Below are 12,678 nucleotides of genomic sequence, written 5' to 3' on the forward strand. Positions count from 1 at the left end.
ACAATCTCTCCTTGTTCCCATAACCAGAAGCTATATGTACTGTAGAGAACAAGGACAACCTAGCATAACTGCTACAGGGGATGTAGCGGTAATACTCATTACAGGCAACGCTCATCACTACAGATGAGGAGCAAAGCAATCCATTCCCACACCAGACCGTTATGTCCTGTATGATTGTCACAGTCTGGTGTATGTACTTACTGTAGTTCTTTGACAGTGTCCTTCAAATTTTCACACTGAAAGTTTCGTTCCAGCAATGTAAGATGATGTGTTTTCAGCTGGGATTCAGTCTCGGAAACTTGCTCCCGACATACACCATTTTCCCGTTCAAGAAACTAATTGAACAAAAAATCCTGGTTAGACATTTGCAGTAGTAAGTGTAGAGATGTGATAAAATTATTAGCCCATTTGACTATTCAATAAATATTATATGGGATGGGATATGTACAGAGTCTTTTTATAGTAGTAAAGAATTTTTTACAAGGGATACTCTACAGCAGTGGTTCCAAAGCTTGGCCCCCAAAGACCCAACAGTTCATGTTTTCCAGGTCACCTAGCAGTTCACAGGTGTATTCCTTACTCACTAACAAAGATCCACAGGTGGAGCTAATTATTTCTCTTGTGATTCTGTGATGAGACCTGAAAAATGTGAACAATTGATGGTTCTACCTGCGCAATCTATCTAGTTGTGAGGGAAAGGTGCTGACAGCGGCGCCAACAGTTGTGCAGACTGGCGAACTGCAGCCACCATTGTGTATGGCAGATGGTAGGGTCTCGTCTGGAGAAATACTACTATGGGAAGCTAACTGGGAGCTGCAAGCTGGTAAGCTACTGCATATTACCTGCAATAACATGCACACAGAACATTCAATGCACTTTTTTTTACATTTATTTTTTAAACCAATGTGCAAATAGTGCTGAACAAACCAGTCATGACAGAGCAGGAAGGAGCTCAATGTATAACCTGACTGACTAGAGTTAGGTATACAGGGATACAGGCCCAGCTATTCTCCGGAGAAGGGCTGAGGCAGGCACATAAAATGGCTGCCCAACATGTCTCTGTGGAGGGTAGAGAAGAGCAGGCAGCCTGAGACAGGCAGTCAACTAGGTTGTAAGCGCACTCAGGGGTGGGGGATGGGCAAACAGGACACCTCTTACTCCCCTCTCAGGTAAAAAAAACCCCCAAGGGACTGTGGTGTAGATTTATTAAAATGCCGTTTTCGTTCGTTGTATGCAGGGACCCGCTTCACCACATTATCTTGGTGAAGTGTGTCCTCTTTTCCGGTGCATTTACTAAGCCTGCTGTCTTGGTTATGGGAGTGCGTTATCTCACCCTTCTGGTGATACGCGTCCTCCCATAACGTACGTCTCCCTCGGCTGCAGTTGTCACTTCCGCGCCTGCGCCGTACATTCACTCCCTGCGTACCTTGCAGGAGTAATGCTGGCGCATGCACGGTTTGTTTTGTTGGACGCTGGAGCCCTAGGATGTTATACTTTATAACAAAAATTTTATTGAAAGACACCGGTAAATCCTTTTCTCGTAGTCCGTAGAGGATGCTGGGGGATCCACATTAATACATAGGGTATAGACAGGTCCACTAGGAGCCACTGGCACTTTAAGAGTTTAATAGTGTGGGCTGGCTCCTCCGTCTATGCCCCTCCTACCAGACTCAGTCTAGAAACTGTTCCCGTGGAGACGGACAACTACAAGAGAAGGATTTTACACAGATAGTTGCGAGATTCACACCAGCTCACACAAACAAGGCAAACCAAGCTAACAAGCTTGAAAACTCAGCAACAGCTGAATAGCATAACTGAACCAAGTAATAACGCAGTACTTAACTAAGAACAAAGCAGTACTGAACAAAGTATAACTGCAGGATAACGAAGCGCTGGCCGGGCGCCCAGCATCCTCTACGGACTACCAGAAAAGGATTTACCGGTAGGTAATTAAAATCCTATTTTCTCTTTTGTCCTAGAGGATGCTGGGGTCCACATTAGTACTATGGGGATGTACCAAAGCTACCAGAACGGGAGGGAGAGCGCGGAGGCTTCTGCAGAAATGATTGACCAAACTTAAGGTCCTCAGAGGCCAAAGTATCGAACTTGTAGAACTTAGCAAACGTGTTTGACCCAGACCAAGTAGCCCCTCAGCAAAGCTGTAAAGCCGAGACACCCCGGACAGCCGCCCAGGAAGAACCCACCTTAAGAGTAGAGTGGGCCTAAACAGATTTTGGACACTGCAGTCCTGCCGTAGAATACACATGCTGGATAGTTAACCTGATCCAGCGAGAGATCGTCTGCTTAGAAGCAGGACACCCAAGTTTCTTGAGATCATACAGGACAAACAGAGAGTCCGATTTTATATGACGAGCAGTCCTCCTCACATAGATTTTCAGAGCCCTTACAACATCCAAGGACTTTGACGGAATTGAGGAGTCAGTAGCAACTGGCACCACAATAGGTTGGTTGATATGAAAAGCAGACACAACCTTTGGAAGGAACTGCTGACGAGTCCGGAGCTCAGCTCCATCTTCATGGAAGATCAAATAGGGGCTTTTACAAGACTAAACCCCCAACTCAGACACACGTCGAGCAGAAGCTAAGGCCAACAAAGTGACACCCTTCCACGTGAGACACTTGACTTCAACTGCCTGTAGAGACTCGAACCAATTAGATTGGAGGAACTGTAACACCACGTTAAGATACCAGGGTGCCGTAGGCGGCACAAAGGGAGGTTGGATGTACAGAACCCCTTTAAAAAAAAGTCTGAACCTCAGGGAGGGAAGCCAGCTGTATCTGGAAGAAAATGGATAAGGGCCGAAATCTGGACCTTTACAGATCCTAACCTCAGGCCCATATCCACACCTGCTTGCAGGAAGAGGAGAAACCGTCCCAGTTGAAACTCCACCGTAGGAAACTTCTTGGATTCACACCAAGATACATACTATTTTCAAATGCGATGGTAATGTTTAGACGTTACTCCTTTCCTAGCCTGTATCAGGGTAGGGATAAACTTGTTCGGAATGCCTTTCCGAGCTAATATATGGCGTTCAACCTCCATGACATCTAACGTAGCCATGGTAAGACTTGTTAAGCGAACAGCCCCTGTTGTAACAGGTCCTCCCGAAGAGGAAGAGGCCTCGGATCTTCCAGCAGTAGACCCAGAAGATCTGCGTACCAAGCCCTTCTTGGCCAGTCCGGAGCAATGAGGATTGCCTGAACTCTTATTCTCCTTATGAGCTTTAGAATCCTTGGAATGAGTGGAAGTGGAGGAAAAACGTACACTGACTGGAACACCCACGGAGACACCACAGCGTCCACCGCCACTGCTTGCGGGTCTCTCGACCTGGAACAATACCTCCGAAGCTTCCTGTTGAGGCGGGAGGCCATCATGTCTATCTGAGGAACCCCCCAAAGATGTGTCACTTCCGTGAACAACTCTGGATGGAGGCTCCACTCTCCTGGATGGAGATCGTGTCTGCTGAGGAAGTCTGCTTCCCAGATGTCCACTCCCGGAATGAAAATTGCTGACAGCGCCAACGCGTGTTTTTCTGCCCATAGGATGATTCTCGTTACCTCTGACATTGCAGCTCAGCTCTTCGTTCTGCCCTGACGGTTGAGGTAGGCCACCGTCGTTACATTGTCCGACTGTACTTGAATGGCACGATCTCGCAGAAGATGTGCCGCTTGGAGAAGACCGTTGCACACAGCCTTAGTTCCAGAATGTTTATTGGAAGACTGGATTCCAGACTTGAGCACCTTCCTTGGAAGGTTTCCCCTTGAGTGACTGCGCCCCAACCCCGGAGACTTGCATCCGCGGTTAGAAGGATCCAGTCCTGAATCCCGAACCTGCGGCCTTTCAGAAGGTGAGATAATTGCAGCCACCAGAGGAGTGAAATACTTGCTTTCTGCAACAGACGTATCCTCAGGTGCATATGTAGATGAGAACCCGACCACTTGTCTAGGAGATCCAGTTGGAAGGATCGAGCATGAAATCTTCCATACTGTAGAGCCTCGTAGGAGGCAACCATCTTCTCCAGAAGGCGAATGCATGATGAACAGATACCTGGCTGGTTTCAGGACATCCTGGACCATTGTTTGAATCACCAACACTTTTTCCTATGGTAGAAACACCTTCTGCACTTCCGTGTCGAGGATCATCCCCAGAAAAGACAATCTCTTCGTCGGCTCCAAATGTGACTTCGGAAGGTACAGGATCCAACCATGTTCCCTGAGCAGACGAGTTGTGAGAGCAATGGACTGCAACAGGGTCTCCCTGGTCGATGCCTTTATCAGCAGATCCTCCAGATATGGAATTATGTTCACTCCCTGTCAGTGGAGGAGAACCATAATCTCTGCCATCACCTTGGTGAACACCCTCGGTGCCAGGGAGAGACCAAATGGCAGTGCCTTAAACCGATAGTGACTGTCTAACAGTGCAAACCTGAGATAAGCCTGGTGCGGCGGCCAAATCGGAATGTGGAGGTACACATCCTTGATATCCAGGGATACCAGAAACTCTCCCTCCTCTAGATCTGAGATCACCGCTCTCAGAGGCTCAATTTTGAACTTGAACTCCCTCAGATAAGGGATTAACGATTTCAAGTTCAAAATCGGTCTGACCGAACCATTTGGTTTCGGTACCACAAAAAGGTTTGAATAGTAACCCTTGTTTTGCATATGCGGTGGAACTGTAACAATGACCGCTGACCTTTCCAATTTTTTAATGGCTTCCTGAAGGACAGCCTTGTCTGTCAGTAAAGCTGGCAAGCCTGATTTGAAGAATCGGTGAGGCGGGAGTTCTTGAAACTCCAGTCTGTTCCCGCGGGATACAATATCCTGTGCCCAGGGGTCCAGGCCGGACGACACCCAGATGTGGCTGAAACGTCTGAGCCTTGCACCCACCAGACCGTCCTCCAGCATGACTGTGGACCGCACAGCCTGAGGATTTTGAGGAACCAGAAGCAGGATTCTGGTCCTGGGAGCATGCAGGTGCAGGCTTTTTGGATTTTGCACACCAATCTCTAAAGAAAGTGGCAGGGGGCAAGGACTTTTTGTCTTAGCGGTCTGAAAGGACTGCGATGCAGATGAAGAAAAGGGTTTCTTCGTAGAAGGTGTAGCTGAGAGAAGAAAAGGCGACTTACCCGCGGTTGCCGTGGAAATCCACGCATCCAACGCTTCCCCAAACAGAGCCTGACCTGTGTAGGATAGGTTCTCCACACTTCTCCTGGATTCCGCGTCTGCCGACCATTGGCGTAGCCAGAGTCCCCTGCGAGCTGAGACCGACATGGAAGATATCCGTGCATTCAGCGTACCCATGTCCTTCATGGATTCCACGATGAACCCCGCAGAAACCTTTATGTTACGTAAAAACTGTTCAATGTCACTTCTATCCAATGTATCTAAGTCTTCTAGTAATGTGCCTGACCACTTTACTATAGCTTTTGAAATCCATGCACAGGCAATAGTAGGCCTTAACGCCATCCCTGAAGCAGTGTATATGGATTAGAGCGTAGTGTACTCTTACGATCAGCCGGTTCTTTTAACGCAGTAGATCAAGGGATAGGTAAAACTACCTTTTTTGACAGTCTGGAGACAGATGCGTCAACGATGGGTGGGTTTTCCCATCTTTTTCTATCCTCCTCCGGGAAGGGAAAAGCAACCAGAACAATCTTGGGGATCTGGAATTATTTCTCCGGGGTTTCCCAGGATTTTTCAAATAAAGCATTTAATTCTTTAGACGCAGGAAAGATTAGCGAGGCTTTCTTATGGTCTGTGAAGTAAGCGCCTCCTCAACCTGCTCAGGTGGTGTGTCAGTAATGTTGATACTTTTTGCATGGAGGCCTTGCTTTTTGTCCCACCTAGTCAATTGATGTACGCCACAGCCGTAGCGTTGTCCGACTGGACCTGGATTGCCCTATCCCGGAGCAGAAGGGAGGCCTGAATCAGAGAATTGTAGATGGCCCGTAGTTCCAGGATGTTGCTCGTAAGTAGGGCCTCTTGGGCAGACCAGAGGAGGATCCAACCCTAAATCCCGAAGCGTCAACCTTCCCGGAGACTGGAAGACTGCAGCCACCACAAGAGTGAAATCCTGGACTGGGTTGACAGTTGAATCATCCGGTGCATCTGAAGATGGGAACCAGACCATTTGTTCAGGATGTCCAATTGAAAGAGTCTGGCATGGAAACTTCCATACTGAATGGCCTAGTACGATGCTACCATCTTTCCCAACAATCTTATGCAAATATGAATGGAAACTCGAGTCGGTTGGAGAACCATGCAAACCTTTTCCTGGAGAGTTCTCACTTTGTCCTCTGGGAGGAACACTTTCTGCGCTACAGTATCCAGTATCAATCCCAGAAACAGGAGCCGCTGAGATGGCTCCAGGTGGGACTTCTGTAGATTGAGAATCCACCAGTGGTGTGACAGAAGTTGGATAGTGCGATCTATATGGAGCAGTAGGAGCTCCCTGGAACTCGCCTTTATCAGGAGATCGTTCAGGTAAGGGACCACGGTAACCCCCTGGACCCTAAACTGGAACATCATTTCCGCCATCACCTTCGTGAACACCCTCGGAGCTGTTGACAGGCCAAAGGGTAACGCCTGGAACTGGTAGTGATCTTCAGCAGAGCGAACCTCAGATAGGCCTGATGAGGAGGCCAAATTGGGACATGGAGGTAGGCGTCCTTGATATCCAGGGACACTAGGAATTCCTGATGTTCAAGGCCTGCGATCACTGCTCTAAAAGATTCCATCTTAAATTTGAAAACCTTTAGGTAAGGATTTAAAGACTTCAGATTCAAAATTGGCCTCACAGACCCATATGGTTTTGGCACAACGAACAGACTGGAGTAGTAACCTTGTCCTTGCTATTGCAGGGGTACTGGAACAATGACTTGGGACTGGACCAACTTTGTGATGGCCTGTAGTAGCGTAACACGCATATTTTGCAGAGTTGGTAAACTCGATTTGAAAAATCGTTGGGGAGGCGCACCGTCGAACTCCAGCTTGTAACCCTGAGAAATAAGGTCCTGGCAGGAACTTTCCCAGATGTGGCTGAAGTGACATAACCGGGCTCCCACCTCGAGATCCTCCCGGGGTGGGCGGGCACCGTCATGCTGAGGAAGCTGAACTGGTGCTCTGTTCTTGAGAGCCGGTAACGGCTGGTTTCTTAGGTTTACCCCTGGTGCCTCTAGCTGCATTTGATGCACCCCTGGCCCTAGATCGCAATCTGGTGGACCGAAAGGACTGAGTAGACGTCAACAAGGCGGAGCGCCCGAGGGAAGAAACGCAGATTTCCCAGCAGTAACTTTGGAGATCCAAGCGTCCTATTCGCCTCCGAAGAGCCATTCACCTGTAAAGGGAAGAGATTCCACACTGCAGAGGAGTGTGAGGAATCTTATTTTAATGTAAAACAGAAGTCTGTTTTTCCTGCGTCAAAGGAATTGAATACCCTGTTTGAAGAACCGTGGGTTAATCCTGATAACCCAGGTCCCCGTTTTTTACCCCCCACCAACGATCACCTTCAGGTAGTGTTAAAGGAGTGCGGTGTGCTGCGGTTGCGACAGCCAAGGCACAGCGGGGAAGCGGCTCTGCACCTCGCGAGGACGGTGGACAGTGACCGCCCCCCCCCCACCCCAACTCCCACGGCACAGGTATGCAGTTTCCCAAACATCATACCGAAAAAAGAACTACAATTTTAAAATAAACCGGAGAAAACTCTGGAGCTAGCAAAGTGTGCATCCTCTCCTGAGAACACTTTTTCATAAATTGCCTGTGGGAGAGGGCATACAGGGGAAGATCCAGCACACCCAGTTGAGGAAATTTAAAATGCACTGGCTCCTTTGGACCCCGTCTATACCCATCGTACTAATGTGTCCCCAATATCCCTTATGGATGCTAGAGAAATTATATTCACTCCGTTTGCGGAGTATAAACATCATCTCTGCCATCAGTTTGGTGAATACACTCGGTGCCGTGGAGAGACCAAATGGCAGGGCCTGGAACTGGTAGTGACAGTCCTGCAGTACAAACCGAAGATCAGCCTGATGAGGCGGCCAGATCTGAAGGTGAAGGTACGCGCATCCTTGATATCCAGAGACACTAGGAATTCCCCTTCCTCCAGACCTGAGATCACCGCTCTCAGAGACTCCATCTTGAACTTGAACACTCTTAAGAACGGGTTCAAGGACTTGAGGTTCAGAATCGGCCGTACCGAACCGTCCGGTTTTGGTACTACAAACAAGTTGGAATAGTACCCCTTGTTTTGCAGATGAGGTGGAACTGGAACAATCACTTCAGTCTGTACCAGTTTTTGGATGGCATGCTGTAAAGTTATATTTGCCTCTTGTGAAGATGGTAAGCCTGATTTGAAGAATCTGTGAGGTGGGAGCTCTTGGAACTCCAGTCTGTAGCCCTGAGAAATAAGATCTATGACCCAAGGATCCCGGCACGAACTTGACCAGATGTGACTGAATAATTTTAATCGGGCTCCCACCTAACAGCCCTCCAGGCATCGCAGTTCACGGTCATGCTGAAGGCTTTGAGGAAGCAGAGCCTGAGCTCTGTTCTTGAGCACCTGCAGTTGCTGGTTTGCATGGTTTACTTCTTGCGCCTCTGGAGGCCGTAGAAGCACCTCTGGATTTGTCCTTAAATTTGGCCGTCCGAAAGGATTAAATTTGAGGCTGAATAAGCTTTCCTAGATGGGGGAGCTGCGGAAGGAAGATACGTAGACATACCCGCAGTAGCTTTGGAGATCCATTTATCTAGTTAATCTCCAAACAATGCCTCTCCTGTGAATGGTAGGCCCTTCTACGCCTTTCCTGGAGTCCACTGGCATAGCCAGAAGCCCCTGCGTGCGGACACTGCCATAGCGGTGGTGCACGCATTAAGCAAACCTATCTCATTTATGGCTTCCACCATAAAGTTCGCAGAGTCCAGTATATGCTGCAGGAGTAAAACAACATCCCCCCTAGACAAGGAATCTTACCCCTCAATCAGGTTACCTGACCATTTAGTAATGGCTTTTGTGATCCACGCACATGCAATAGTGGGTCTCTGGGCCACCCCAGCAGCGGTGTACAATGATTTGAGTGTAGTCTCAATTTTACGATCAGACGTGTCTTTTAGCCTAGAGACTGATGCGTCCACTATCGGTGGATTTTCCCATTTTTTACTATCCTCCAGAGGAAAAAGGAAAAGATGAGAGCAACCTTTTAGGAATTTGACATTTCTTATCAGGATTAACCCACGGTTCTTCAAACAGGGTATTCAATTCCTTTGACGCAGGAAAAACAGACTTCTGTTTTACATTAAAATAAGATTCCTCACACTCCTCTGACACCTCTGATAGCCTCTATAAGAGTCTCTATTCCCTGTGACAGAGTGGTATCCGCCTCTCCAAATACATCTCACCCACCTCCATGTCTGACCCGTCAGAGTCCGGCTGCAGGATATGGGCCAGAGATCGTTTTTGCGGACAAATGGGAGGGGATTGAGACGCTGGTTTGGGGACTGGGTCTCTACTCAAACTCATCCACAGTCTGTCTTAAGTATTGCGTCTATTTCTCATTGTGGGATAATTTCGTAGAAATACTGGAGATCATTGCCTTAATGGAATTAACCCACTCCGGTTGAGCCCAGCTATTCTGGGAAGGTGTACTGCTCTGAGTATCCAATAGTGAAGCCCCCTGGTGAAGAGGAACACTCTGCTGTACAAGAAACACACTCTTTGACTGACATAATGTAAATGTGACAGCACACAACACACACACACACACACACACACACACACACACAAAGGTTAAGCACAATTAACCCACAAAGAGCCTTTCAAGGAGACACAGTTATTTGCAGCAAGCCCCCACTGCGCCCTTATCGCTAATGCCAAGCTTAGCCGGGTCGCAAACTAAGTACCCTGATAGGGAACTTAGGGGCTAATTCAGGTTGGATCGCAAATCACGATCCAAACTGAATTTTTTGCAGTGGTGCTGCGGGCTCATGCGCAGCGAGCCGTACTGCGCATGCGTCTGCACTTTCTGCTGGAGGCCGCAAAAAATGCGTTCGCCTCTGCCTGTCAATCAGGCAGAGGCGGTCGCGGGGCGGCAACACTTCGTTTACAGGGAGGAAACTGAGCGTTGCGGGGGCAGGATGTCCCGTACAGTGGGCAGTGCGGTGCGAACGTTGGCGTGTCAGGGGTGCGGCCGTGGCATTACATCACACGCAGCCGCCGCGACAGGTAAGATGGCGCCCAGGACTCCTGCGGCCGCAGCTAAGCTGCGCTGGCAGGAGTCAATCGTAGTTCCTGCTGACAAGCAGAAACCGCGAGGCGATCGCAATTTCTGGTTGTTGCAGGGGGGAGGCACCGATCAGCATGCTGGGTGGCCCCCAGCATGCGTGCAAAAGGATAGTAAATTCTGCCGATTAGCAGAATTTGCTATCCTTACTGAATTAGCCCCTTCGTTCACTAATAATCGCTCCCCCCCGCTATGGACCCCTGGTACCGCTGAGGTAATCTGGAGTCTCTCCGGAGGAGCTGCGTGTCCCTGTCAGTCAGCTTCTGTGTCCACTGCAGAGGGAAAATGGCGCTGGTGAGCTGCTGGATCCACTCATGGTGAAGGCCCCGCCCCTTCAATGGTGCGTGGTCTTCCCACTTTTTTTATACTGGCTGAGGTAATCTGGTGCTTAAAATGGGGAGAAAACCGTTTTAAGGCTGTTTTTGCCAGTATGGGTACTGTGTACAGTGTACTGAGACGCAGCGCATTCCGCCCCCGGTTAGAAGCTGCGCGTCTCCATATCCCCCCCCTTCCCCCCCAAAAAACAAACCAACAATTGAAAACCCCCTGCATTACTGTGCAGCTTCCTCCCACCCGCCAGGGCAAACCAACCACACACAACTAAGGGGATACTCAAACGAAAACCAGCCCTCCGCAGGCACACCGCTGGAAAATAACAACCCTCCTACATGGCCGCATTAATGAGCGGCTAAACCCCCCCTCCTCTCCCCCACACACAGGCAACCAACCCCCACTGACACACAATCACCAGGCAAACCACCCCTTTGCACCCACCTCTGGGCAAACAATCCCCCCCCCCCCCCCCCCCACGCCGCCTTGTGGCCACATCACTACCCACTCCAAAGCTACAATCCCCAGCCATGCATAGATCCTTTTATCGGAGTGCTCTACGCAGCCGGAGTTTGGAGGCAGCAGACAGGTACAACAATCAGCGTAGGTTGGAACAGACAGGCACAGCAGTCAGCGCAGCACTCCTGTGCATGATATGGCTGCTGCATTAAAATCTGCTTGAGCTGCTGGGGCTACAGAGGAAGGGCATCCCCCCACCCTGCATAATCTGGTAGCCAGAAAGCAATATCTAGGGTCCATGACAACAGGCCCCTGGGTTTTGCTGAGCCCTGCAGTAAAGTATAATTAAATATTGTAAAAGTACTCCAGCTGTATGCCGCCTTATAACCCCCAGCAACCCCTGACAAATAAGGAAAAGACAAACGACGAATAACCATGACCCAATGAGAATCCTCACCTCGAGGGTTTCTGTATAGTATGCTATTTGAGAAGCATTTTCTTTTTTCAGCACCTTGAGCTGTGTCTGCAGGTCTTTCTTTTGGCTTAAAGCTTCTGATAAATTCCGCTCCAAGCTGTATTTTGGTGTAATGGGGAGAGGTAGGAAATACAACAAAAAATACAATATAGTGTATAGTATCTATAGTTGCACAGATTTCTACATAAAACATCTAATTAGTGCTTTCCAAATGAAGACATTATTGAGGAAGTAAAAATCCCATTACAAAGAATATGAAGGCAAGGTTTTATTTGGGCCATTATAAACCTCTAATGTGCCATGTACAACCACCAACCATAAGAGTGGTACATGCACTACCGCTGAGCAACAGAGATCCTAAACTAAAGACATTTTCAAAAACCTGAAACCCATACCCTTCCAACTACACAAAAAGGAGGCTGTTATTCTGTGGGCTGCATTGGGATGCAGCCAAAGTGTCAACAACGAAAATCTAGACCGTCATAAGGTCAATGCCAAAATGTCAACGGTCATACTGTTGATATGGTCAAAAGGTCAACAACCAAAAGGTTGACATGGACATGAGATCGATAGGGTCAAAAGGGCAGCAGTCAAAATAATGTCAAAAATGTAAAAATTTAAATGCCAACATAGATAAAATAGGATCCTTTTCTCGTAGTACATAAGAGATTATGGGGAATTAGTACGATGGGGTATAGACGGGGTCCAAAGGATTTAAATTTCTTCCACTGGATGTGCTGGCTCCTCCCCTCCATGCCCCCTCCCACAAGTAGTTATAGGTAAAATAGTGCCCGAAGGAGAAAGGACATACTTGAGAGAAGGAACATAAAAATGAGTGGTGAGATTTACTCACCATTAACATAAAACAACCGGCTGGTAACAAGACAGCAACAGCTGAACAGGTAACCATAGAAGAGATAACATGCAGAAAGTCAACGCACTGAGGCGGGAGCCCAATATCCCTTATGGGCTACGAGAGAAGGATTTACTGGTAGGCAATTAAAATCCTATTTTCTCCTGCATCCATAAGGGATATTGGGGGAATCTAGTACGATGGGGACGTCCCCAAGCTTCTAGAACGGGCGGGAATGTGCAGAGACATCTGCAGCACTGTCT

At 48.4% G+C, this 12,678-nt stretch overlaps 1 protein-coding gene across 5 annotated transcripts in view; it reads right to left on the reverse strand.

Moving 5' to 3' along the window:
- The window catches only part of SPAG5 (sperm associated antigen 5), a 417,322-nt gene that overhangs the window by 110,060 nt on the left and 294,584 nt on the right, over positions 1 to 12,678 (reverse strand). For all 5 annotated transcript variants that reach the window (XM_063955870.1, XM_063955871.1, XM_063955872.1 and 2 more), the window contains exons 15-16: positions 11,545 to 11,659; positions 202 to 335 (exon numbers count right to left, since the gene is read on the reverse strand). In XM_063955870.1, coding sequence (XP_063811940.1) covers positions 202 to 335; positions 11,545 to 11,659 — 249 coding nt within the window. The remainder of the gene's footprint in view (positions 1 to 201; positions 336 to 11,544; positions 11,660 to 12,678) is intronic.

The sequence above is a fragment of the Pseudophryne corroboree genome, chromosome 2 (genome assembly GCF_028390025.1).
Source record: "Pseudophryne corroboree isolate aPseCor3 chromosome 2, aPseCor3.hap2, whole genome shotgun sequence".
NCBI lineage: Eukaryota > Metazoa > Chordata > Amphibia > Anura > Myobatrachidae > Pseudophryne > Pseudophryne corroboree.